Source organism: Mastigoproctus giganteus, chromosome 8 (genome assembly GCF_048544385.1).
Source record: "Mastigoproctus giganteus isolate SK-2022 chromosome 8, ASM4854438v1, whole genome shotgun sequence".
NCBI classification, from domain to species: Eukaryota; Metazoa; Arthropoda; class Arachnida; order Uropygi; family Thelyphonidae; genus Mastigoproctus; species Mastigoproctus giganteus.
This window is the reverse complement of record NC_143582.1, coordinates 201,096,065-201,123,852: the sequence shown is the minus strand read 5'-3', so window position 1 is coordinate 201,123,852 and position 27,788 is coordinate 201,096,065. Positions and strand designations below refer to the sequence as shown.

Sequence of the window (27,788 nt, the reverse complement as noted above, 5' to 3'; positions counted from 1 at the left end):
CACAGTTAAAACAGCAACTTCACAAACCACTACAGAGTTTTGGATATGGAGCATTCTAGATTTCATTCAGACTGGAAATGCTTAAGTGAATTTTAAGCCAGATGTAGTCACACAAGACCTGTTGGGTGACTCACAAGAAAAGTTGTGTGTATTTTTTTTTTTTTTTTTTTTGGTTGAAGATTAATGACTGAAACTTTCTCTTCTTTCCTAAATGTAGACCTAATCTTGTTCAGGTTATTTTTGAATCAATATTTTACGTTTTCACAGACTAACTGCATGAATGAACTATACAAGTTCAGCATGCCTATTCTTTTCAACTTTGGGCTTTCTCACATGTGCATCCCCCTGACAGGTGACATTCTCACTTTTCAATTGATATGAATGATTACTGTTCTAGTTGTTCTGTTTTCTAGAAGAAAGCAGTTTTTTAATTTAATCTATTTTCGAAGTGGCATTAGTTTAAGCTGTTTTTTTCATAAGTAACAATAAATGGATTGAAAAAAAAAAAATAATAAAAAAATAACACCCATACCATTCTATTTCAAGGAAACATACATGGAGGGGTGGCCAACTTAATTTGTGATGCAATCTACTTTTTTTTCTTCAAAATGTGCCGCGATCTACCATCTCAAGAATTTCATTGCACATGGTTAAAAAAGTTAATCAACACATTGAAATATGTTGTTTATAAATTTTAAAATTAAATACAATTAAGAATTTTTATTTTAAATTCATACATATTTAAATTTTTAATTTATGTGCAGTTTTCAAAATCGGGGATATACTGTGATAAGGCCAACCGTAAAGAATCTTCTGTATGCAAGTCCGTAAGAGTAGAGCAATTCTTCATCTTTGTTTGTTTCAAATACGAAAAGGCCGATTCACATAGATATGTGGAACCAAAACAGGAATTTAAAAGTTCACTGCATTTTTTTACATTTGGGTACTTTTCTCGGCAAATATCGTTTTGCAACGTAATAATTTCATTTTCAAGTAATATTTTCTGCAATTTGTTTCGTATCTAAGTCGACATCAAATACATTGAATAATATATTTGATGTCGACTTAGTCTTCAATTGTTTTAAAATCAGTGAATCTGGTTTCAAAATCATCCACAACTTTCTCAATTTCAGAAACATTTCTCACTATTAAATTCAAAAACGGATTTTTGCAAATGACCTTGCATATTTGCAAAATGATTGAATTTTTTTTTTTCTTTGAAATCCTTAGTCATTGCAAAAAATTCATATATCTATAGGCAGAAATACTACTGATCATGTCAACCACAATTTTTATTTTTTTCTTCTAATTCCAAATTCAGATCACTTAATTTACTGGTAAAATCTGCCAAAAAAGCCAGATCACACAACCACTCCATATCTTGTAGTTGCTCAATCATCACCCTTTGATCAACAAATTTTTTAATTTCATTTAGCAAATTTCGAAATCTCTGTAGAAACTTACTCCGAATCATTCACCTCACATCTGTGTGTAATATTAGATCTGGTTCATTTTGAAAAGTCTCCTTTTAAGAGATTGTCCTCTGATGGAATTCATGATTTTGAAAGCTATGTCCATAACACTTTTAGTGTTTAATTTTTTGCTGGCTAACACTTGCTGGTGGATGATACAGTGGTAACTCAAAAAATCTGGGAATTCATCATCCTTTTTGCACAATGCGATGAATCCGTTAAGAAGCCCCGCCATTGCTTTAGCTCCATCTGTTGTTATTGATACGAGCTTAAATGGTGGTAATTTTATTTTTTCTAAGGTCACTATTAGGTGGAAAATCCGATTGGTATTTACCATAGAGTGCATTGAAGTGCCTTTCTAAATTTCCTTTTTTGGGTATAACCACGGAAGCATTGCAAATCAAACGACAACATTTTTCTTTTATCATTACAATAAAGTATTCTAGTTCTGACTCTTGACGAAAATGATACGTTTCTCTTTTTTGTAGTATTCATTTTAAATCAAAGGGTATTAAATTAACGTATAAGTACTGACCAGTTATTAATATTAAGTAAGCTAAATAAGAATTTGACACATGCTCTCCACAACATAAATACACTATGCTCTCCACAACACAACTGCGTGAATTTTTGCTAGACAAGCCTAGGGGCTGCGCAGTGGCAAGAATAGTCACGTGGTTCAATGGATTTGTAATAAGCCTATGAAGTTGGGCGCATAATAATAACATTTAGATTTTGACTAATCTATTTTTTATATATATTTAAAATTCGTTGTGATCGACCAAAATTAAAGCCGTGATTGACTGGTAGACCGCGATCGACCTTTTGGCCACCCCTGCTCTACTGTAATCTTTCTGGACTTTTAAATAAAGCATAGTCTCCTCCTTGGGAGGAATATTTTATGTCTTTTCCAGAATAATTACCTGAAACATGATTGGAAAAACATGCAAGAACTTTTAAAAATTTAGTTTTTTTCACAGCAATCATTCCTCTTGTATTATTTTTGTGGAGTACTTTGGTTGATGAAAAAGAATAAGTACAGTTTTTCAGTGTTATTTTTAACCTAATCACTGCAGGTTAAAAATTATTAATTTTTAAAATAGTAAAAAAAATACTTAATGGTCATCCAAAGTTTTTTCCCACAGTTTACTTTAAAAAATTAAAACTTGCTTACAAATGAATTTTAAAACATTCTGATAGGTAGAATTAGTGTAGGCCATTTTAAAAATGGAGTCAGATAGAAAAGATTTCCGTAGCAAAGAGCAGTGATATAATTTAAATGGTAAGAGAAGGGAAGGTGCCTCCGTAGCCAGGTGGGAAGGAGCAGCAGTGCATAGCACACGCTATGCACTGCTGCTTGATTAGACCGGGGTTCGAGCCCGTCACCACCAAATACGGAGGATGCGGAAAGGTCAGGGAATGACCACCGCATATCCCGGAGCAATATGGCCTTAGTTGCTAATGCTCCTAAAAACCAAATAACAAACGAGAGAGGGGAAACAGTAGGAACTATTCACAAATATAAAAAAAACTCCTATGAAAGGAAAGGGAGATGATATTTCCTACAGAAACACAGTTGGAACCTGAGTAAGTGTGAAAGTGCATCAAAACAAGGAAAAACTGTCTTCCATAATTAACCACACAATGGTTGCTCAACATGGGCAGCATGTTATACAATGTGCAATAAGTGGATTTCATCACTTGATGGGATCAGTAAGCTGCATACAGAGAATTTTCACTACAGCTCAAAAGAGATGTGAATGATAATGGATTGTTTTACAACAAATAATATTAGGCCACAAACTCTAGAAGGAAAATGCTTCTGAAATGCTGGTAGAATAATAGACAGATGGAAATGCTTCCCTTTTGCAAACTGTCACTGGTGATGAAACATGGATATACCACTTTGAGCCAAAAAATAAAAATAAATATATCTGTAGAGTCGCATAACATACAAAGTTCAAGATTGTTTCCTTAGCAAAAACAAGTGATGGCCACTCTCTTTAATATGAAAGGTGCAGTTTTTATGGACATTACAGAAATATACATTCATGAAATGTCTGCGATCCAGTTTTCAACTTGTACATTCTCTACAAAAAGAATAAATTAAATTTTACTCAGTAATAGTGCACATCTTATTTGCAGTAATACCAACCATAAATTCTGGGGCATGTGAACCTTGAACATCCGAAGGCTCAACTAAAATTTGTATGCTTTACTACATTCGATTTTCAGACAGTTTGTAGTGTGGATAGACAGACATTCTGTGCTTTTTAAGTTAGTTAGTAGCATCACCCGAAAAGGTGGATCTGCCATATATTTAAAAATTGGATACACTCTTTTGCAGGGTGGCTCTTTCGAAGCTTAATGGATTTTCATCAGCTGACAAGGGATCTTTATTAGTAAATGTGTTCCAAACTCTGAATAATATATTGTCTAAGTGAACAGCAAAGCAATGTATGGCAATATCCCCTGCAATCCTATATGATTAAACTGAAGAGTTTTTTTCATCAAGAGTTGTATAGTCGTATAGCATTACCTAAAAAGGTGAATCTAATATACATTTCAAAATCTAACACAGCCATTACATTTATTTTGCAGCTTACTGGCTTTTGATCAGTTGGTGGGTGATCTCTATTAGCAAATGTGCCGAACTGTGAATAATGTATTTTGGCATGGAACATTTTATTCTCCTGCTTGACAGCACAAAACTCACACCAATTTACACTTTGGAAGCAGTTGCAAAACTGCTGGACTGTACTGTCCTATACAGTTAAGATCTTGTTCCTTTACTCGCCATTTTTTTTTTATCCACTGGATATGGATAGGGATACATGATAGAACAATGATGTTATAGGTGTTGTTACCAAAGGTGAAAAAGTGGGTTTAAGAGGCTGAAGAAAAATTCTGCTGACAAGGGTCTCATCCTTGTGTCCAGGTGGTGTAAAGCTCTACAGAGATGGAGATTCTATAGAACAGCATTTCATGACCCACTGGCAGGTCCTAGAAAAATCTGGATGGGTCACAACATAAGGATTAAAAATAAAATATAATATGTAATAATGAATATGTTCTTTTTTGTAAATTATAATTAAATATGGAAAATTGAGTGATTAAATAAAATAATGTGCATTAATGGATAAGTACCTTTATGTTGATTATATTCATATTTTGAATACAAAAAACTGAGAAACAAAAACGAATACTTTTATCTGTAAAACAGTATCGGTATTAAAATAGCATAACAATTCAAGGAAGTGACCTTTCCTATATCTACCAAAAAAAAAAAAAAAAAAAAAAACCCTCTCATATTATTCTTATCTTCAAAGTGTATCTATCCAATACTTTTTTGAATTTTGCCAATCTTTCTGCCTTGGACACACTTGCAGGGAACTTATTCCAATCATCCACAATATCTTGCCCAAAAGTAAACTTCATAAGATCAAGTCTACTGTTTTCCCTTAAGATTTTATATTTATGCCCTCTGATTCTTGTCCAACTCACCAATGAGAATGCTCCTCTCATCCATTTTACTAATCCTTCCCCCCAGAACCCCACACACTTCAGTCAAATTTCTCCCTAAGGTGTCCAGCTGCAGACCACATCTTCCTCATAGCGATGACACTTAGTGGTCTTCACCAATCCAATCACCATTCTTAGCACCTTCTCCAGAAGTTCTATATCTTTCTTTAGATGCAACCTCCAGACCTAGGTACAATATTCCAAGTGTGGTTGCACCATAATCTTAGAGATGAATAATGATCTCATTCTCTCTACTTACAAAATTCTGATAAATCACACATTCTTGGTGGCTGCTTATACACTGCTTGTTGAATTTCACATCTTTCTGTATTTTAATCATCAAATCTTTCTCATCTACTGCATCCTCTAATTCTACCCCCCAATCTATAAACAACTCCTGTATTTTTGCTCTCCTGGTGCAATTGCATTTGGTAGCAATAAACTTTAGGTGCCATTTTTTTTATTTTTCAGCCTATACTCTTAGTTTATCCAAATTCTTTTGAAGCAGCATAGCCTGGTGTTAATTGATAACCATCCTCCCAATCTTTAAATCACTACCAAACTTTGATGGCTTCCCCTGCATTCCCTTATCAGTATTGTTTAGGCAGATAAGAAACAAGAGGTCTGAGCATTGACCCCTGAGGGACTATGCTTGCTACTCTAAACTTTTTTTTTTTTTTTAATGAAAACCCCAAACACAAGAGGTATTAGAACCTATAGTACTTAGTACCGTGCTTGGGTTGGAGGTTGAGAAGACGAAAGAAGATATTTGTTGACATTAGACTTGAACTTCTGTAGACTGTAATTTTCAGGAATACGTATGAAGGAAGGTTGTTCTAGAAAACGGCAGTTGAACGAATAATTGAGGAAGATGAAAAGTTGGTTCTGTGAGTTTGAAGTTGGACAGTAAACGTATGTAAATGGATTGAATTTACTTAATGCAAATTGTAGAAAGAAAAGATCCATTGATAAATGATCTATTTAAATTTAGTAAAGAAAAAAGAAAGTATGCAATGGAGCAAGGGATCCAGACTGTATGGAAGATGCAACAACACCTTCCAAAATAATTAAAAAATGGTGAATCACAGAATTTTTTTTTTTTTTTTTTTGCAGTTTAGGCAAGCCACATTATAAAAAAAGTGAGAAACACTGATAGTGAAAAACAGTGTATTTATAAGATAAGCTTGTTTTAATGAATTTTTGAGTGATCCTTATACTCATTGATGAATTACATTTAATATTTAGCTAGCTCTTGATTTATCTAAAAGATCAAAGTATGATCAGTATTTGCTACTATGTTCATATCTACTGATATAATTGCTAAAATATTATTTTGTAATTGGTATATTATTAGGAATATTACATGTTTCGATACAGTTACAAAATACAAGAATCTGGTTTCACACATATATATATATATATATATATATTAGCCTATGGACCGCAGTGATGTCTATGGAAGATTATAGGCTGGGATGTCTAACCTTTTTCCTGTAGTGTGCCACATAGAAAGAATCCAAAAACTACCAGAATCAATATTCCTCCCCCCATCCCCTACACTTTTTTTTTTTATTTCGTATGATGTGATCAATACACGAAGGAACCAGCTTTTTCTTGCTTCCTTCGTGTATCGTGGCCGGGATATCCAACCAACCGGTTGGTTCGGCACCATCGTGATATCCAGCCCGAGGCGGGAATCGAACCCGCGACCTTTGGGTTGCCAGGCAGGCACTTTACCTACCCGGCTAGCCCGGTCGGCATCCCCTACACTGATCAGCACCTATGCTATCAAATGTTTTTTGCTAACTACGTAAGGAAATTTATGCCAAGCACTTGTAATAAAAAAAAAAATTAAAACGATTTTACATTTATAAAATAATAAATTATAGGTTAAGAAATTTCTGTAAAACACACAACATGAAATTGTTAAGGGAAAATTATGTTTAACAAAATTGGTAAGCTATTTTGACACAATTACTCATGAGCTGGATGTACAAAACAATTTCAACATAATTCATTTGGATTTTAGCAAGGCATCTTGAGTCGGTCCCTCATGAGAGGTTGCCATATAAGCTGGAACATGTCAGAATTACTGGAATGATTTTAAGATAAATTGTAGGATGGCTGCAGGGCAGAAGGCATAGGGTTGTGATTAAGAATATTCTTCAGAATGGGGTAACATCAGAAGTGGGATCCCTCGAGGATCAGTTCTTTGACCACTGTTTCTCATTTTCATAAGTGACATTGACAAAGGGATAAAAGGCATGATGTAAAAATTTGCAGATTATGTGAAGAATGGGAGAGTTGTTAATGATCAGTGCCGAGCAACACTCCTTCAGGATGACTTGAACAGGCTTCAAGAATGGTCAGAAAAAGTGGCAGCTATGTTTTAATGCAGCAAAATGCAAGGTCTTATACTTGGGAAATAGCAACCCCGAAATAACTTATACTCTTGGTGAAATTGAATTAAAAAGAGTAGAGGAAGAAAGGGATCTTGGAGTTAATATGGGAATATATGAGGTTCTCTGTGTAGTGTAAACAGGTGGCCAGGAAAGTCCATGGTGTCCTATCGATAATTTATTGAACAATATCCTGTAGAGAAAAGAAGATCATAACCCCACTATATAAGGCAATTGTTAACACCACATTTGTAATACAGTAATACCCCGACTTACGCGAACTCGGAGTTACGCGGTTCCTGATTTTTTCGTTTGGCAACGCTGCCGCCCACTATCTTCAAGGTCGTTTTTCATATGTTATCGATATACGGTGCGACGGCGGAGAATGAGAGCGAAAGATGAACAAAATTCAACTTTGCTGCTTTATGTTTTTTATATCAGTGAAGGGGAAACACACTTTCACTATAATAACATAAAAACCAACACAATTCCAGCTATCGGTATAATCGCAAATGCAATTAGATCGAGTTTACTACCAGTTTATAACAGATTCCACTAGCAGAAACGGAACTGGATTTTTATTGTGTTATGGTAGTAACCCCTAGAAATGTGAGGTGTTAATAGTGTATCTCTGCCTTTATGGTGTTGTTTATTCAGTTGCTACATGCGCGCAGCTTTGTTTATGCGTATCAAGCGTGCCTCCTCGTTTTGTAATTGTGCTTTATTCCCTAAAAATGAAAAGGAAGCGTCCTGGTGAAGACACTGCAGATTCAGAGAGAAAAAGAAAAGCAATTATCGATAAACAGAGGCGGACTGGGTCAAAAATTCTTACCCGGGAAAATTTATAGTGGCCTCATACTATGGTTTATGGCCAAAATCACACTGGCCCACCGGGGTTTCCCCGGTAAGGCTTATTGCCAGTCCGCCTCTGTCGATAGAGAAAAAAATATGAAATTGTGAAACGCTTTGAGCGAAATGAAAGACCATGTGATATTGCACGTGCTACAGGCCTAAATGAAGCAACGGCGAAAAGCACATGACAATTGCAAACTTGACAGGTTGAAAATTGAAAAGGGCTCAATTGTAAAGGGCTTAAAAATTTTAGAAAACATAGACTCCAACGAAGAACGCGTTATAGCTACAAAGCAAGGAATAAAAAAATGATTAGCTTGCTACGAAGAAATTCTGCGTGAAAAAAAGAACGCGCTGTGTCGTCGGACGAATTTGTTAGATTTTATGAAGCCATCGACATCGAAATAACTTTTTAACGTAAGTCATTTGTTTTTTTAATACATATTTTGTATTAATATGTATAAAGAACTGCAATTTTATTAATATTTTTCTTCTAAACTAGTGTTTTTGTTAGTCCTTGGTCCCAATTAAGCAAAACTTATATGTATTTATATGCAAAGTTGTACCCCGACTTACGCGAATTCGACTTACGCGATTTTCGTCGGACCCACCTATCGCGTAACTTCGGGGTATTACTGTACTGTGTCCAAGTATGGAGAGCTCATCTAAAAAAAAGACATTGAGCTTTGTAAGAGTCCAAAGATAGGTAACTCACATGGTGAGACCAGCAAAAGGGTGACAACATGAGGAAAGATTTTGATTATGTGGTCTACAAAGCTAGGCAACCAGGCACCTTAGAATTGACTTGATTGAGGTTTAAAAGACTCTCAGAGGGGTTGATAAAATGGCAAATTTTTCATTGTTTTAAAGAATTTCAGAATCAAGGTCCATAAATTCAAATTACAGAGGAAGAGGTTTCGATCAGATTGTAGGAAGTTTCCTTTTAACCAGCAATTATTGATTACTGGAACAAGTTGCCTCTGCACATGTAGTTGAAGCCACAATTTGAATAAATTCAAATATAGGCATCAACTAGCTGTGGAATTCTTTCTTCAAATTCAATTTGAAGAAAGAATTCCAAATGGTAAGTTTTTTTGGCCAGTGCAGCAAAAGCCTGTGACTTCTTTGCATTATATGACCAATACTAATGCTATTTAAGTTTTCAGTTTTACTAAGGGCACAAAAGGTGATATTGTTGCACACGTTGACACTAATGATATTAACAGTAGGAGATCTGCAGACTTACTTAACAAGTATGGGTAAATGTTGAAAAAAAAGTCGCAAGTTAAAGTTAAATCGGAAAGTGTATGCAATTCTGCCCAGACACAATAGGAGGAAGTATATGATGAGAGCCTTGCCAATCAATTCGGCCCTGGGGAGATTGTGCAAGGCTCACAGGGTAGAATTTTTCTCAGCACGGTCTGTACTTGTTAAGAGGAAAGACTGTTTTTACAGGGATGGGATACACTTAAATAGAAAGGGTGCAAGAATACTTGCTGATGCTATTGAGGCAGTGTTAGGTGGGTTGGGGGTTCTTGCACTGCTACTGTTGGAACAAGCAGCAGCCTCGAAAGCAAGGTGCTGGGGATTTCAAGGACTGCTGAGAGTCATCATGAAATAAGAAAATATATGGGCTGTGTTAGGTTAACTAAGAGTAAGAACAGGTGCATGTATACTTGCATGTACACCAATGCTATGAGTATAGTAAATATATTTGATGAATTTGAAGTGCTGGTCAAGACATCAAATGCAGACATTGTTGGTGATTATTCCTTTGTATAAGGCAATGGTCAGGCCACACCGTGAGTACTGCATACAGGTCTACATCCTTCCTCCTTTTTGGAAGGATGTAGAGTTGCTAGAACGAGTACAGAGAAGGGCAACGAGATCAGTAAGAGGAATAAAGGGTTGCTCTTACCAAGAAAGGCTTAAGTTTTGCAAAGGGGGATCAAAGGGTGGCATGAAAAATTAAAGACCTGTTAGTTTAACTTCTTATCTGGGGAAAATAATGGAGTCACTGGTTAAAGAAGAGTTGCAGGATCATCTTGACAAGGCTGCAGTTATAGTTCATGCACAGCATGGGTTTGTTAAGGAGAAGTCTTGTCTGACCAATCTGATTGATACTATGGTGTGGTCACGAAGGAACTGGATGCAAAAAATAATTTTGATATCATATACTTTGGATTTCAGGGATGCTTTTGATACTGTTGCATATGGAAGACTACTGTACAAATTGAAGCAGTATGGCATTAAGGGCAAGTTGCTGCTATGGATACAGGGATGGTTGAGTGGGAGAAGAACGAGAGTGGTAATCAATGGACACTGCTATTCATGGACTAATGTTATTAGTGGAGCCCCCTCAGGGTTCGGTGGGGTTTTGGGCCCACTGTTGTTTTCTATATTTATCAATGATATTGATGAAAGTATATCAGGTTGGCAGGAGGGTTGGTAGGGTTGTTAATGACAGTATGCTACTGCAACTGAATCTAGAAAAGTTGGGCAAATGGGCTGAGAGGTGGCAACTGAAGTTTAACATCGACAGTTGCAAGTACTGCATATGGTTAGCAGTGACCCTAGAGTGACATACCAACTCTTGCATATGGGTGGCAGTACTTGCATTACTCATGGGGTCTTGCCAATGCTATACCGGAATTTTGCTAGCAGGAATAAGGAGGTTATTATTCCTTTGTATAAGGCAATGGTCAGGCTACACCTTGAGTACTGCATACAGGTCTGGTGGTCTCATTTTAGGAAGGATGTAGAACTGCTGGAATGAGTACAGAGAAGGGCAACAAGATTGGTGAGGGGGAACAAAAGGTTTCTCTTACCAAGAAAGGATTAAGTTTTGCAAATTGCCGCAACTGGAGACTAGGCACCTCTGAAATGATCTCATTGAGGTGTATAAGGCCCTTGAATGGTTCAAGCAAGCTCAATGCTGATGGGATTATTCCTCTTGCTCAGATTACTCACCTGAGGGGACATAAATTCAAATTGAGGAAAGACAATTATAGAATAGATGTGCGGAAATTTTCCTTTAGTTAGCAGGTAGTTGATTGCTGGAACAAACTTCCATCTGTCATTGTGGAAGTTGAGAGCTTAAATAAATTCAAGGAAGAACTGGACAAACTTTGAAGCGAATGAATGGGTGAAATGGGAAGGGTTTTTGATGTGAAAACATTTATGGTGGCACTAGAGTAAAATCGATTGGTAACGATTTTACTCTAGTAATTTACTCTAACGTTGATTCGGTAGAGTAAGCAGTGGGTAGTAATATTATGCAAGAATAAAAACAGAATATTATGAAAGAAAGCGGATAGAAACATTATGCAAGAATAAAATGCAGATTTTAATAAAATCTGTTTCTCAAGATTTTGATCAACATCAACCTTCTAAGTAGCGTAAGTAAGTTAGTTTCGATCAAACCGTTATTAATTGCTATAACATTTCGTGATAATATTATTATGCAAGAATAAAAGCAAAATGTTATGCAAGAATAAAAGCAGAATGTTAGGCAAGAAAGCAGGTAATAATATTATGCAAGAAAGCGAGTTGTAATATTATGAAAGAGTAAAATGCAAGATTTTGATCGATATCAACCTTCTAAGTAGCATAAGTAAGTAAGTTTCGATCAAACCGTTCAAAAATTTAAACAGTTTTACTCTAGTGCCGCCATAGATGTTTTCACATAAAATAAAACATCTTTCGTGTGTACAGGGCGCACACACTGCTTTTTTTTTTTTTGTTGATGCTGTAAAAGCGTGCTTTCTTGCATCATATGCCTCTACTAATCCTAATGCTAATAATAATCAAGGCAAGATACTATTATACTTAAAAATTAAATTTAAAACAAAGAAGCAACCGCCTGACAAGAAACATATTTGCTTACATTTATTGAAACAAAAGTAGACAAAGAGAGGCAGTACAAAGGCAGAAGTAGTACAAGAAAATGGTTCAGAGTAATTACATGCCATGTAATTACTCTGTAGGATCTGTACAGTAAGTTTCTGTATGGAATTTTGAAGTTTTATAAAAATGAAAACATTGTACATAAATGCTTTTAAACATTAATTTGTTCTTATTTTTAATGGACTGCCCAACATTTAAGTGAAAAAGCAGAGTAATTACATGCTACATCCTTTTGGTTTGTTTGTTCACTGAGGCCTTGCACTCCTAAACAGGATGGAACTCCACTGGACAAAATGCTTTATATAATTTGAGGACTTTAAGTTTCGTTGGCATTAGCTTTATGGTTTGGCTTTGACACTAATCATTAACTAGCTAGAGTGAAGATAAACGCTAAAGATTCAGCCAATATTTGGCTGAATCTTATATCCGTTAGCTGCTTATTGTTCCATTTTTTTAAAATTTCAGTTGTCTGGTTTGGACATATAAAGGGTTCAAAAGCTGGTACATAAATAGGTACAAAGGATATTACTATATATATATATATATATATATATATCCTTTGTACCTGTTTATGTACCAGCTTTTGAACAGACAACTATATGAGAACTGGTACCTCTCGGGGGGTACTGCTAAATTAATAACTAATTGGCATTATCCTAAAATTTGTATAGTTTTTGTTAATTGGATTTAAAGATCGAAATTATATTAGGGTTTCTGGGCTACTGTTTATATCTATTCTTTCTTTTCGTTCGATTGTTTATTTGGGTTATTTTTATGTTAATTTTCGCTCTACAGTTTTTGCCATACTACTGGCTTATGTTTTATTTAATTTAAAATAATGGATATATATATATATATATATATATATATATATATAGTAATATCCTTTGTACCTGTTTATGTACCAGCTTTTGAACCCTTTACATGTCCAAATCAGACAACTGACACTAAAAAGTGTAATTTTCTTCTCTAACTTTTCAAAGCTATTTTTGTACAGACATCTATTATAACTGTTAAAAATTACTTGGAAACACAGATAACAGATAGCAATGCATACCGAAAGATTTCAAGAAAATTCATATCTAAATGGATACATTACTTGAAGTAAAATGCACTTCAAGTGTGTGTGTGTGTGTGTGTGTGTGTGTGTGTGTGTGTGTGTGTGTGTGTGTGTGTGTGTGTGTGTGTGTGTGTGTGTGTGTTAGGCATCGCTGCTGCAGGATTGAATTATCAAACAATATCCTAAATTGATTCTTAACAGTACTGTTATTAAAAATACATTCATATAGCTTGACATTTATCACAAAATACTTTGGGTAGTTTATGCTAAAGTTAAATATGCCACAAATCAAGTTCACAACTAACAAAATGTAAATCTGAGATTTACCTGTATGCATCATCTGAAGTCATTCGTAAGTAACGCATAACATATGCAATAGCAACCGTAGCTGATCTTGAAATTCCTGCCAGACAGTGAACGAGGACACATCCACTGGACTCCCTAACTTTATCTTGAAAATAATAAGAAACAAAGCAAGCATTTTTATTTTGAAAAAAATATTCAACATAGCAAATTTGTCATCTGATCAGAGATTTGTTACTATTTTTCATGTGTTCAATTTAATATTTGTGGTAGTCAAGAATCAAAGAATAGAGAAGCAAATAAATTTCTTTTATATGCACATTTTAACTCTGCACTACATTAAATATAAAACAAAATTTTGGGAGGGAGTGATGAAATATTTTTTCAGTACAAGTAATCGAGTCACACTGATTTTAATGAAATATCCAGGTTTCACAGGTATATTTATTATTATTTTAAAATTTTTTTTCACAGTAGTTTTTTTTTTCTAAAAAGCTGTAAGTGAAGTTCCCATCAAAAAAGGGTTCTGTTTGTGTGTGGTGTGTGTGTGTGTGTGTGTGTGTGGGGGGGGGGGGTATTTAAAGATTTACTTTAAAACTTTCTTAAGTTCTTCAGTTCAAGTTTGTACAAGCTCCTGATTGCAGTTTCCATAGAACAGGACTAAAGTCTTTCTAATCAAACTCAACAAAGGATGCTTTTGCTTTTCTTCATTTCCTGTGTCAGAGTTTAGAAGTTACTGAAATGCTACATCCTCTTGGTTTGTTTGTTCACTGAGGCCTTGCACTCCATCCTAAACAGGATGGAACTCCACTGGACAAAATGCTTTATATAATTTGAGGACTTTGTTTGGTTGGCATTAGCTTTATGGTCTGGCTTTGACACTAATCATTAACTAGCTAGAGTGAAGATAACACTAAAAAAGTTGGCTGAATCTTATATCCATTAGCTGCTTACTGTTCCATTTTTTAAACATTTCTTCTTATTTTATTTTAAATAAATTTTTATTACATTACTTGAAGTGTAATAATAGAAAATACAAGCTATCTGCTGATAGTTTAACCATGCCATTCATCAGTATTTCTTTCCAAAATTATTTTTTAAAATTCAATGCAGTATGGTATTAACATATGCAGATTAGTAATTCCTGCATCCTTCTCTCTCCACCTCCATATAAAAATTTCTTTAAATTTATCAACTGACATAATAAAAAGTTAGAATTATTGTGATTGATATCAAATTGCATCCAAATAAACAGTGAAAGAATTAGAAAAACAGTGAGCCCAAAATAATGAGAACTTTCACTGAAATAATTTGCAATATAATACTTACACATTATACTTCTATTCTTATGCTATGCCTAATAATAGAAAATACAAGCCATTCACAAAGGTAGTAATCTCTGATACTCTTCCTATCTATGGATTGAACTATAAATAACAGATTCACACAAAAGAGAAGTATGTGATTTATTTGTAATGTGGCAATTATCTTGTAATACAATGCTACGTATCATATTACATTATTTTATTAAGCAATGTCAGTTATATGGGGCTTAGAGTGGAACAGGCATTCTGTGTGTTATCAGACACTTAGTCTAAAACACTGATGAATCTAATATCTTTCTATTTCAGAAGATTTAGGAGAAGTCCAGTTGGCCTGCCTCCCTGAAATCCACTCATGCACACCTCAATGGTAAGCCCTGTGACATCACTCAGGTGGCAACGAACGTGTAGAGTGGTTCTCTTCAAGACGCCTGGTCAGCATGAAGAGGAAAAGACCAAACCCTCCAGCACATGATAACATGACGAAACAAATGGCCCACAGTCCCCAGCAGCTTTCACTCCTCCTCTTACGGCAGCGAGAGGATTAGAGTGGAAGCAGAGGGTGCTAAGAATCCCTGGGTATGACCAGGCTGCCATGCATGGAAACTGAACTTGGCCTGCTACAACGTAAGATCGCTCATCGGTGCAGACAGGATATTAGAGCTGGAAAAGGAATTAGAAAATGTGATTGGAATATCATCGGTTTGGCTGAAACAAGAAGAAGAAATTAATCACTTATAAGTTTATCTAGTGGAAATCTGCTGTACACCAATGGAAACAGTGAAAGGAGTTGGCTTTCTGGTCCATAAAGATATAAAAAATAACATTTTGGAATTCAAAAGTACAATCACCAAGGGTGTCAAGACTACTATTCAGGATTTTTAAGAGGTTCAAGCTAAAGGTTATAACGATTTATGCACCAACATCGAGACATAATTATGAAGAGACCGAAATTGAGAGTCTTATAGATAAGCAGAAAATCCACTACACTATCATTATGGGGGAATTCAATGCTAAGGTTGGAAAGAGACAAAATAATGCAGAAAGGGGAACTATAGGAAAATTTGGAATTGGTGAAAGAAATGAAAGAGGTGAAAGACTTGTGGAATTTGCAGAATCTCAAGGTTGTCAGTAATGAACACTTTTTTCAAGGTAAGGGTGAACAGAAAGTGGACATGGATGAGTCCAAATGGATTAACAACTAATGAAATCAACTTAATCCTCACTAACAGAAGATATATCGTGAATAATGTTACCGTCCTGAATAAGGTAAATATTGGAAGTGATCACAGAATGGTAAGATGTACACTTGATATAGATGTAGGAAAGGAAAGGAAAAAACTGACTCAAGTAAATAATACAAAGGTCTTTGAGATAACAGAAGAGGAGAAAAAGCAGTATGTACTGGAACTTAAGAACAAGTTTGAGCTTCTGCATACTGCTCAGGACCGAGATATCGACGAGGAATATTACAACTTTCTGAAAGTGATAAAGCCCAAGAAACATATAGGTAAAAAGAAATCCAAAGAAGAAAAAATTGGTCAAGAAACACTTGTCATGATGAACCAAAGACGACACATGAAGAGCAAGATAAACACTGACAAGGACAAAATTGAGTATACTGAGTTATGCAAAGCCATTAGAAAGAGTCTCAGAAAAGACATAAGAAAATATAACACAAGAAAAGTAGAACAAACATTAAGGGAAAACAAAGGACCTAAATCAGCAGCCATGAGCAGTAATACAGAAAGACAAATGATACTGAAACTGAAGAACAGCAATGGCATACTTATAAATAGAAGAGAAGGCATAATTCAAATAGCAGAAGACTACTATAGAGAATTATACAAAGAGCGAGGAATGATGCCAGCAGTGGAGAAGATGGATTGCAAATTAGTCCCACATACGACATAACGAATATCCTTTCTGATGAGGTAGAACATGCTTTGAAGAAAATGAAGAATCAGAAAGTCCAGAGGGAAGATGAAGTTACTGTAGAGTCTTGATTGTTTTAAGAAGTCTTTATGTGCTGTAATGTAATAACTAGATCTTATATAGCTTAGCTTAATTTTCAGCACTCACCTCATAGTAATCCGCTTAGCTGGTGGAGGGTTTTACCACATACATAGTGGTTATAGGATTCTAATACTTCATGGGGATTATGGGTTTAAATTAAGTTATGGGCTAAAAATTTTTTTAAGAATGGAGGGTGCACCTTCCATGGTTGCCTAATTAAATTAAATTAAATGAAGAGAAAAAAGGAAAGGAAAATGTAAGCTAATAATCGCGCACGAGCGACTTTCGAGTTTCCTCGTCTTCAGTTAGCTATAGTGGAGGGGGGGAAGAGAGCGCGCTTGTGTTATATACGGGTTGGGTTCCCGAAATGCATTTCAGTGCACGTGGAAATTTAATACGTGCTAAATTCCAAATGGGGGAAAAATTGGCGGGAATCTTTTTGTTTAACACGTTGAGTGATGTATGGCGCTTAAACCATTCAATAACGAGGGCTTCGTTTTCAAGGATTTTGTAGCTAGAATTTAATTTAATTACTGTGATGGCTGAATCGATGAGTGGATTGTGATTTTGAGATTGGACATGTTGTGTTAGTTCTGTACTTGCCGAATTAGTTTTGAAGCTATTAAAGTGGTAGTATGCATGCGTGTTGGAAATTTTTGATGTCCCGAATTTTGCTGTTGTACTGCCTATGTAACATGCTTGGCATTCTGATTGGCATCTGATCAAATATATAATGTTGTTGTGGTCTTGTGTCTCGTACTCGTGTGTTGTTTTGTATGAGTTGAATTTGGAACTTAATTTGTTGTAAGATGTGAATATTAATTTGATGTCTGTATTTTTAAAGATCTGTCGAAGTCTCCTAGCATATTGTTGATGATATGGGAGCGCGATAAGGGGTTTATGTATCTTATTCTTGTTCACGTGGTTAATAATTTTGTTTGGGTTATTAGTGTTATTATGAACTTTGGTGATGGTTTCTTTTATTAGTTGCGGTGGGTATTTTCTGTCGATGAATTTTTTGGTGAGGTATTGCAATTCTACAGATAGGTCTGTTTGTGTGTGGCTATATTTTACAGCGTTGTATATCTGGTTGTATAGAACTGCTTTTTTGATGTATAGAGGGTGGTGTGAGTGGTGGTGTGAGGCAACAGAACCACCATCGACACTTTACTGAACACCTTCAACACAACACACGAAAGACTCAAATTTACCCTCGAAGTAGAAAACGATAATAAAATTAATTTTCTAAACCTCACTATATACAAAATAAACACATCTTTAGGCACCAAAATATACAGGAAAAACATGCATACAGGAAAATTCTTACATTACCACTCACACCACCCTCTATACATCAAAAAAGCAGTTCTATACAACCAGATATACAACGCTGTAAAATATAGCCACACACAAACAGACCTATCTGTAGAATTGCAATACCTCACCAAAAAATTCATCGACAGAAAATACCCACCACAACTAATAAAAGAAACCATCACCAAAGTTCATAATAACACTAATAACCCAAACAAAATTATTAACCACGTGAACAAGAATAAGATACATAAACCCCTTATCGCGCTCCCATATCATCAACAATATGCTAGGAGACTTCGACAGATCTTTAAAAATACAGACATCAAATTAATATTCACATCTTACAACAAATTAAGTTCCAAATTCAACTCATACAAAACAACACACGAGTACGAGACACAAGACCACAACAACATTATATATTTGATCAGATGCCAATCAGAATGCCAAGCATGTTACATAGGCAGTACAACAGCAAAATTCGGGACATCAAAAATTTCCAACACGCGTGCATACTACCACTTTAATAGCTTCAAAACTAATTCGGCAAGTACAGAACTAACACAACATGTCCAATCTCAAAATCACAATCCACTCATCGATTCAGCCATCACAGTAATTAAATTAAATTCTAGCTACAAAATCCTTGAAAACGAAGCCCTCGTTATTGAATGGTTTAAGTGCCATACATCACTCAACGTGTTAAACAAAAAGATTCCCGCCAATTTTTCCCCCATTTGGAATTTAGCACGTATTAAATTTCCACGTGCACTGAAATGCATTTCGGGAACCCAACCCGTATATAACACAAGCGCGCTCTCTTCCCCCCCTCCACTATAGCTAACTGAAGACGAGGAAACTCGAAAGTCGCTCGTGCGCGATTATTAGCTTACATTTTCCTTTCCTTTTTTCTCTTCATTTAATTTAATTTAATTAGGCAACCATGGAAGGTGCACCCTCCATTCTTAAAAAAATTTTTAGCCCATAACTTAATTTAAACCCATAATCCCCATGAAGTATTAGAATCCTATAACCACTATGTATGTGGTAAAACCCTCCACCAGCTAAGCGGATTACTATGAGGTGAGTGCTGAAAATTAAGCTAAGCTATATAAGATCTAGTTACTGTAGAGTTGTTAAAATTGGGAGGAAGAGACATGACACAAAAACTGGCAAGACTCTTCACAAAATACATTAGAAAAGGTGTGATGCCTAAGGAATGGAATAATACAATCATAGTTTTGCTGCATAAGAAAGGAGATAAATTGGAAATTATAGACCAATAACTTGTTATCTCACATCTACAAGTTGTTCACAAGGGTAATTACTAACAGATTAGAAAGAATACTTGATGAGAATCAACCGAAAGAGCAAGCTGGCTTTAGGACAGGATTCTCAACTATGGATCACCTTCATGTAATATCACAGCTAATGGAGAAAGCAAATAAATATAAAACACTGTTATGTCTGGTATTTGTGAATTATGAAAAGGCATTTGACTCCATACAGCATAAGGCAATGTTTCGGGCACTGGAAAGACAAGGCATAGATATCCTATATATTATGATTTTGAAAATATATGAGAACACTACCTCCTTTATTAGACTAGACAAAGACAGTAGCAAATTTAAAATTGAGAAAGGAGTTCGACAAGGAGACAATATCTCTGAAGTTGTTTACTGCTGCCCTTGAGGAAGCTTTCAGAAGATTAGACTGGTTGCAGAAAGGAGTCAATGTGAATCAAGGAGTCAATGGAGAGTACTAAACCATTTACAATTTGCAGATAACATTGTGGTCATAAGCAATGATCCCAAAGAATTAGAGGAAAATCTTAATCAGTTATGTAGAGTTAGTAAGAATTTTGGACTACAGATGAATAAGGCTAAAACAAAAGTAATGATGAACAAGTATGCCACAGAAAGGGATATAATGATTGAAGGAGCAGTAATTGAAAAAGTGGAGTCATATACTTATCTGGGACAAGTCATTAGCTGTAATAATGATAAATGGCTGGAAGTCAAGAGAAGAATAAATTTTGGATGGATAGCATTCAGGAAATACAGCAGACTCTCGATTTACCGGGATCGGATTAACCGGGAAACTTCAAGACTCCAAATAAAAAATTTAAAAACAATCAACCAGAAATCATAAAATTCAAGTAATAACTAGAATAGGTATACACAGATATTTTGCGAGTCGTAAGGTATATTGTTGTCATGCAGCACCAGGGGTTCTCCCCATCTCCGCATTGCTTTCTTTGTGAGTGTACCAGTTTGGTGGACATGCCAGAGATTTAAAAGTGTGTGGGTATTGTACCTGTGTAATGTCGTGTACCGCTCTTCATCTGGTCATTTAGCCGCTGGAGCCCAGTGTTGCCCCACCTTCACCCTGTGGAGGCAGACCAGGAACCCAGTAGACTTAAGTTACTCTGGCAGGTCCTGCCACGTAATTTCCTAAGATTTCGGCGGCTAGGACCTAAAAAAAAACAAAACAAACAAACTTATGTACACATATCAGAACAAGTCGTAAGGTGTATTTAGTGTCAGACGGCACCAGGGGTTTCCCCCATCTCCGAGTAGTTTTCATTGTGGGTGTACCAGTTTGCTGGAAATGCCAGAGGTTTAAAAGTGTATGGATATTGTATATGTGTAGTGTCATGTACAGTTGTTCATCTGGTTGTTTAGCCGAAGGACCCCTGCTGAGGCCCAACGTTGCCCCACCTTCGCCCCGTGGAGGCAGACCAGGAACCCAGTAGTTTTAGTTTCACTCTGGGAGGTCCTGCCACCCAATTTCCTGAGATTTCAGTGGCTAGGACTGAAAAAAAAAAATGCGTGCGCTCTTTTATATGCACGTACGTACAGACAGATCCATATATATGCGATACATATATCCATCATTGTCGGTTTTTATGATTGTTAGGTGAGGGGGTAACACTTGCATAATAAAGGCCAAAAAAATGGGCAAATGGTAACTTTGACATAATTAAGTTTTTGTGTGTGGGACATTCGCTGGCATAAAGATAGAGTGAGTGGGAGACTGAAGGCTGGGGGGTTAAGGTAGAAATATGGGAATGATAGTGTAGGCAACCCTAGAAGTCAGTGAGGCAGGCATGGGCCTGCCTCACTGACTTCTGGGAGAAAGTAGGGGTGCTGGGGGGACATCCCACCACTGGCGCAGGGGGAGGGGTGGAGAGGCACCAGGCAAGGGAGCCCGGTGTGATCGCCAACAAGCGTCTGCAGGAAAACTATATAATGACCCTGTTGGTGGTGTCCAATCTGGTGTCATGTCCGATTTGTCATCCGTGGGACCTGGGTCCCGTCCATGTTAGTCCTTTACCTTAGTGTGGTTTATTTCCTAAGCCTTCCAGTTCTCAGGAATGTGTCTTGTTCACATAGACACAGTTGGTGGGGTGTCTAAGTTTGGTAGTCATCTCCATTTGTCATTCATGGGACATGGGTCCTGTCCATGTTAGTCTATTTTGGTATAGTTTGTTTCCCGAGTTTTCTAATTCTTGGGGGTGGGTCATTTCTGGTGTCCCAGTTCAAGCGAGCTGAAGAACAGACGTTCTTTGGTTATAATGGTAGTGGGTTGTGGGCTGCGGCCATTTGGTTTCTCCTCCTCGCGAACAGTGCCTGTGTGTAATCCGAGAAGGCTTGATAATCCTCCATGTCTAGGAGGTGATGTTCTTGTCCCTGTGGTAAGTAGTGGATTCTGGTGAGTAAAACACCACGCAGGTCTTCATAGAGCCGGCAGTCATACATGAGGTGCTTCCAGGTCTCCAGCTCCCCCCCCCCACAAGTGCAAGTTGGATCCCAAGTAGAGACAGTTTTGGCATTAATTGCTCTGTGTCCAGTTAAGAGGTAAGTTACTTGTAGACCTGGGGAGAACCAGTTGGGTAGTTTTGTTCAATATTGGGTAGAAACTTCTTTGTGATCTCGCCCTTTTGAGAGTTGCTCCACCTTTCCTGCCATGCCTGCTGCAGGTGAGTTTGTATCCTCTTCTTTTCCACATTTCTGTTGCTGGTTAGGTCAATAGTGAACCCCAGAAAAGTCTGTGGGGTACCTTTGTCTAGGTAGTACAGTAGGCCGTGTTGTATGATTTCTAAGCCCAGTGGGAGAGTGGCTGGTGATCACCTGCAGAGCATGGGTGCTCACCGTGCAGCAAGCGCAAATGATGGTTAGGAGGATGGATCTGTGAATTTGGTCTGTGATACGTCTGTTTACTGCTGTTGTAGTTTTTTGAAACCACGAGCTGGATGTGTAGGTGACGTCGGAGTGAAGATAGTTTTTGTAGAACAAGTCGTAAATAAGCAACTAGACACGGCGTTATAAGTCGTTATTGGGAGATTAATATGCCTATTTTATTGCAGCCCTCGCTGTCTTCAACACCCACTGCTCAAAAAAATAAATAAATTTAAAAAAAGAGAAAAAATGTTTAGTTTGTTTTAGTGTGTCGCGTCGATTGCTGTGTTCCACTGCACCGCAAAAAGACAAATTTTGTTTTGTTATTTGTCAGGGATGTCGAAATTTTTTTTATAATAAATATTTTTATTTTTTTGTTTAGAAATCGCGAAAATGATGGGTAAACGCAAAAGAGTTGCGCTTTCAACAAAGACTTGAAATTAAACAAAAGTTTGAAAATGGTACATCTGTTAAATCTCTAATGAACCATTATAACGTTGGTTACCAAACCATACACAACATTGTCAAAAATAAAGGGACGCTATTAGATTTAAAATCAACATCGCAAAAATTAAAGGGAAGCATCGTATTGGACACGAGTAGTATGTGGTAAGTTTTTTATCTATCACCACATTTTTTACGTAGGTTGCTGAACATTTTTTGATACAAGTTCCCAACTTACGCAACTACGGATTTACGTAAATTTGTTTTCACTCAATTTTTTTTTTTTTAATTTCTTTTTTAGGATTGTAAAAAAAATAATAAGCAATCAATAATGATGATCACAGCATGCACAAACTGCACATGTAAGATCGGAGTAACAAGCAAAAAAAATAGGAAAGAAGAGAAGACTCTTACAATTATGTATTTATGGCTTTTTTTATATGACTGAAGATTTCAGTGAAGGGGACACACACTTCACCGTAAAAACCAACAGAATTCCAGCTATCTATCATTGCAAATGCAATAAGATCGAGTTTACTACCCATTTACAATAGATTGTGCTAACAGAAAAGCCAAATAAAACGGAAAGTTCAAATTGTTTTTGTTTTTTGTTGACCTCCAGAAATGTGCTTTAGTAAAATGTGAGCTCACGTGGGGGATAATAGTGAGTTTTCACCTTAACCCTGTGAAGTTCTTTTCAGAAAATTTAATTTTGACTGTTATCATGGTGCCAACTAAGAGAATAAGTGACAGCGCTACTAGTAAATCTATCAAGAAAAGGAAAAATTAACTTCTAGTACTCTCCTCCCTATAGGGAGGAGAGTACTAGAAGTTAATCAAAATCTAACAGTGAGCTAAACGATTTTGTGATAAGTGAGAGGAAAGTGAAAGAGAAATTGAAGCTAAACATAAAAAAGCACCTGGAGTGGATGGGTCTAACCAATTATATTAAGGGAGGCAGCAAAGGAGGTAAGCAAACCCTTAGCCATAATTATGAGAACATTTTTGGATTTAGGGGTGATCCCTATGGACTGGAGATGTGCCAATGTATCTGCAATTCACAAAGAGGAATTAAAAGGCGACATAAGTAATTACAGTCCTGTTAGGTTAATTTCTCTTCAGGGAAAATGGAGACTTAAATAAGTAACGTGGGGCAATCTAGATAGGAATGCAATTACACTGCAGTCACAGCACTGATTTTTACAGGGAAATACAGTCTGACCAATGATGCAGTAACAAAAAGGAACTGTTTCCAAAAAATAATTCTGATATCTTATACTTGGATTTCAGGAAAGCCTTTGACATTATTGCACATAAAAAGCTGCTATACAACTTGGAGTTGTGTGGCATTAAAGGAAAGTTACTGCTATAGATAAAGGGATGGTTAAGTGAGAGAAGACAGAGCGTGCTAATCAATGGATACTGCTTTTCGTAGACTAATGTTATTAGTGGAGTCCCCCACAGTTCGGTGCTGAAATTATTTTTGTTTTCTATATTTATTATTGATATTCATGATGGAATATCAGGCTTAATGTCTAAGCTTGCATATGCTACAAAGGTTAGCAGAGTCATTAATGATAGTAATCAGGACAAGCTACTGCAGCAGATCTAAAAAAAAAAAAAAAAAATTTTAGGCAAATGGACAGAAAAATGGCAGTTCAAGTTTAACATTGGCAAATACAAGGTGCTGCATATGGATAGCAGTAATCCCACTTTAATGTACCAATTGTATGGTATTACACTCGAGGTAGTAGAAAATGAAAAAGACCTGGAAATAATTGTGTAGTCAGATATGAAGTTCTCTGAGCAGTGCAGAGACTGCCAGGGCACCTCATGGGGTTTTGTCAGTGATATACAGTAACATTGTTAGTAGGGATAAGGAGGTGATTATATCCTCTTACAAGGCAATGGTTAGGTTGTATCTTGAGTACTGCATACAGTACTCAAGATACAACCTAACCATTGAGTACTGCATACAGATTGGAGGCCTCATTTTAGGAAGGATGTAGATCTGCTGGAATGGGTGCAGAGAAAGGCAATGAGAGTGAAGGGAACTGAACTGACCAGAACTGAAACTAAGAATGGTTTCAGTTCTGCAAACTGCAGTGTCTGGAGACTAGGCACCTACAAGGTGATCTGATCGAGGTTTTTAAGGCTCTGAATGGATTGAGCAAGCTCAATGCTGATGGCATTCTTCCTAGACTATGCACAAGGGTGCATAAATTCAAATTGAGGAAGGAAGATTATAGGGAAGATGTGTGGAGGTTTGCCTTCAGCCTGTGGAGGGTTTGACTGTTGGAACAAACTTCCATCTGTTGTTCTGGCAGTGGGTAGTTTGAATAAATTCAAGGAAGAACTAGCCAAATTGGAGGGGAAGGACAGGTGATGTGGGAATTTTTTTTTTTTTTTTTTTTTTTTGGTTAATGCTATATAAGCTTGCTTTTTTGCATTACATACTACTACAAATAATAATAATAATCCATCACCATCAGCCAGTGTTTATTCTCTTCTACTCAGGCTTTACCTGTATCATTGCATAGATTATGCGATTGGAAGGAATCTGGTGCATCCAACTTCTGGCCTGCAATATCTTGTCAGTGGTGTTGCAAGTGAAGCCATCTGATGTTGAGAAACACTGATCTAGAGAATTCTGATTGTCTAGGTGAACCTTTCTGTTCACCTTTATTTCTAGATAACTAATTTCTGTTCCTATGCTAATGACGTGTCACTGATTTAGATCAAAACAATAGTTTTTCCTCCTTTTGAATTTAAATGCCTTTTTTTCTTTTTCTTTTTGTCCATTCTGTTACTCTGAATACAATTCTATCTATCTCAATTTACTGCATTAAAGACTGGTGACATTTTAGAAGTCATCAAGATTTGATGGCAAAGAACCACAAATCTGCTATCTGACTCAGTCCCACAATAAAACGTTCCCAGGAATAAGGTTAGCAATAATGGGCTACTGACTAAGGCTATTCCTTATCTCTTAATTGCTTCTGCATGGCCTTCAGTGAACACACAACATATTGCCCAAACTGTATGACTAGTTGCTTCTCCACATGTGCTTGTATTAATTTAATTAATTTATTTAATTTTAGTTATTCTCTATCACAGATGGGCAAATCATAGCCTGATGAGTCCAGCCCTTGATCCCCTTTATGTGGCCCATGGCAACATACCAAAAAAAATATGTTAAGCCTTTATTTCTTATTCTGCATAAAATTTTAACCTGCCACAACTAACATAGAACCTAATAACCCCTCAGCCATTTCACTGCATTTGGTAGTGGGAATTTATACATGTAATCTTCCTCATCAACAATCTCTAAACAATGATGCAGTATCTTCTGTTTTCATTTTGATTTAGTACTGATTATGATAGGTCAAATTTCAAGTTGAGAGTGTCAACATGCGAATGGGGGCATATCCTAGTTATATATGTATACTAGGGCACTTCCCTACTCAATTTATAAAATTTTCATCTGGCTTGCAGATGAACAAAGGTTGCTAACCTGTGCTATATATATATATAGGAAATATTATTAGTATGGCTTCTAACAGTTACCTTTAACAATGTTTTGAAACACAATATAGAGTGCAAAAACACAAAAAAAGAAAAATGTACATTCATAAATTTTTACTATATTTTCCATACTTACCGAGAAAACGAAATGCTTTAGGAAAATGTGGCAGCAATTTTTCACTATAGTTATCATTCACAGGTATTCTCATAAAGCGTGCATCTTGAATAAAATCAGGTTTTGGACATGTTGTACTAACATTCAGTTCATAAGTGATATTGTGTGCCTTTCAGAGGAAAGAAAATTATATAAAATTATATATTTTGTACAATTATATATATAATTATACAAAAACACGATATAATTATAAATTATATTATATGTTTTTGTTTTTCACTTCTTTTAAAGAAAAATAAAATAAATTATTTTATTGCAATTATCTTAAAAGTGGTAGGGAAGGCAGTCTATACAGTCTGGAATTTGTAGTCTTTCAATGACTAGCACAGTATGTTAAAACAGTGCAAGTCACATCTCTGTTGCTATATCTATACCACACAGTGGAGAAACCTACACGATAAAGGGTTTTTTTTTAAAGGAAATTAGGCCTTTATAGCACCATTGTAGATTTTTTTTTTGCTAATTTTTACTTCTTTTTATTGCTCAACAATACTATATGTATTGTTGAGCAATAAAAAGAATAAACAATACTATATGTATTTGAAAAATAAAATATAATTTTTTTTATATTGCTAGCAATTTTTTTTTAAACTTGTCAATTTGCAAATCTAAAGTGGCTATTTTCAAGTTCTATAGCATGGCTAGAAGTAGGTATTTCTTTATTTTGTTTTTGGTTGGTCCATAATAGCTTTATAAGCTCTTTAAAAATGAAATTTAGACAACACTGCTGGATAAGAATATTTCTCATTCATTTTTTAAAAAATGTCAGCAGTATGCTGTTCACACTGAAAATACAGAATTTCATGTTAAGCTATGATAGTTTTTTAAATTTTTATAAAATCCTTCCATTTTAGTTTTTAGAACAATTTATTTATCAGCCACCTCTCAGAAAATTCCTCCTAAAGGCTTGCCTGTAAAATAAACAAATTAATAAAAAAATTTTCTTTCTAGTTTACTTTGTATATTCACTTTCTGTATTAGCATTAGTAGAGGCATATGATGCAAGAAAGCAAGCTTATGCAGCATCAGCCAAAAAAAAAAAAAAAAAAAAAAAAACACACTTCCATTTCACCCCTCCGTTCGTTCGTTCGAAATACCTGTCCAGCTGAGCCTTAAATTTAAACAAGGGATGGAAGTCTGTAGGAAGCTGAGAATAGAGGATTAAATTTCTGTAAACAGTATTGAGGCACATCAAATAGTATGAAGACTACTTCTATCAGCTGGTTACAAATAATTGACAGGATTGGTTTACGGCATCTTCGGTTTCTTGCACAATTGATTTCTGAATAATTGA

The 27,788-nt window shown here is 35.9% G+C and overlaps 1 protein-coding gene across 6 annotated transcripts in view; it reads right to left on the bottom strand.

Moving 5' to 3' along the window:
* Positions 1–27,788, bottom strand: part of LOC150082178 (uncharacterized) — a 168,383-nt gene that overhangs the window by 19,901 nt on the left and 120,694 nt on the right. For all 6 annotated transcript variants that reach the window (XM_090379154.1, XM_090379153.1, XM_090379159.1 and 3 more), the window contains 2 exons: positions 26,456–26,603; positions 13,539–13,662 (listed from right to left, as the gene is read on the bottom strand). In XM_090379154.1, coding sequence (XP_090235280.1) covers positions 13,539–13,662; positions 26,456–26,603 — 272 coding nt within the window. The remainder of the gene's footprint in view (positions 1–13,538; positions 13,663–26,455; positions 26,604–27,788) is intronic.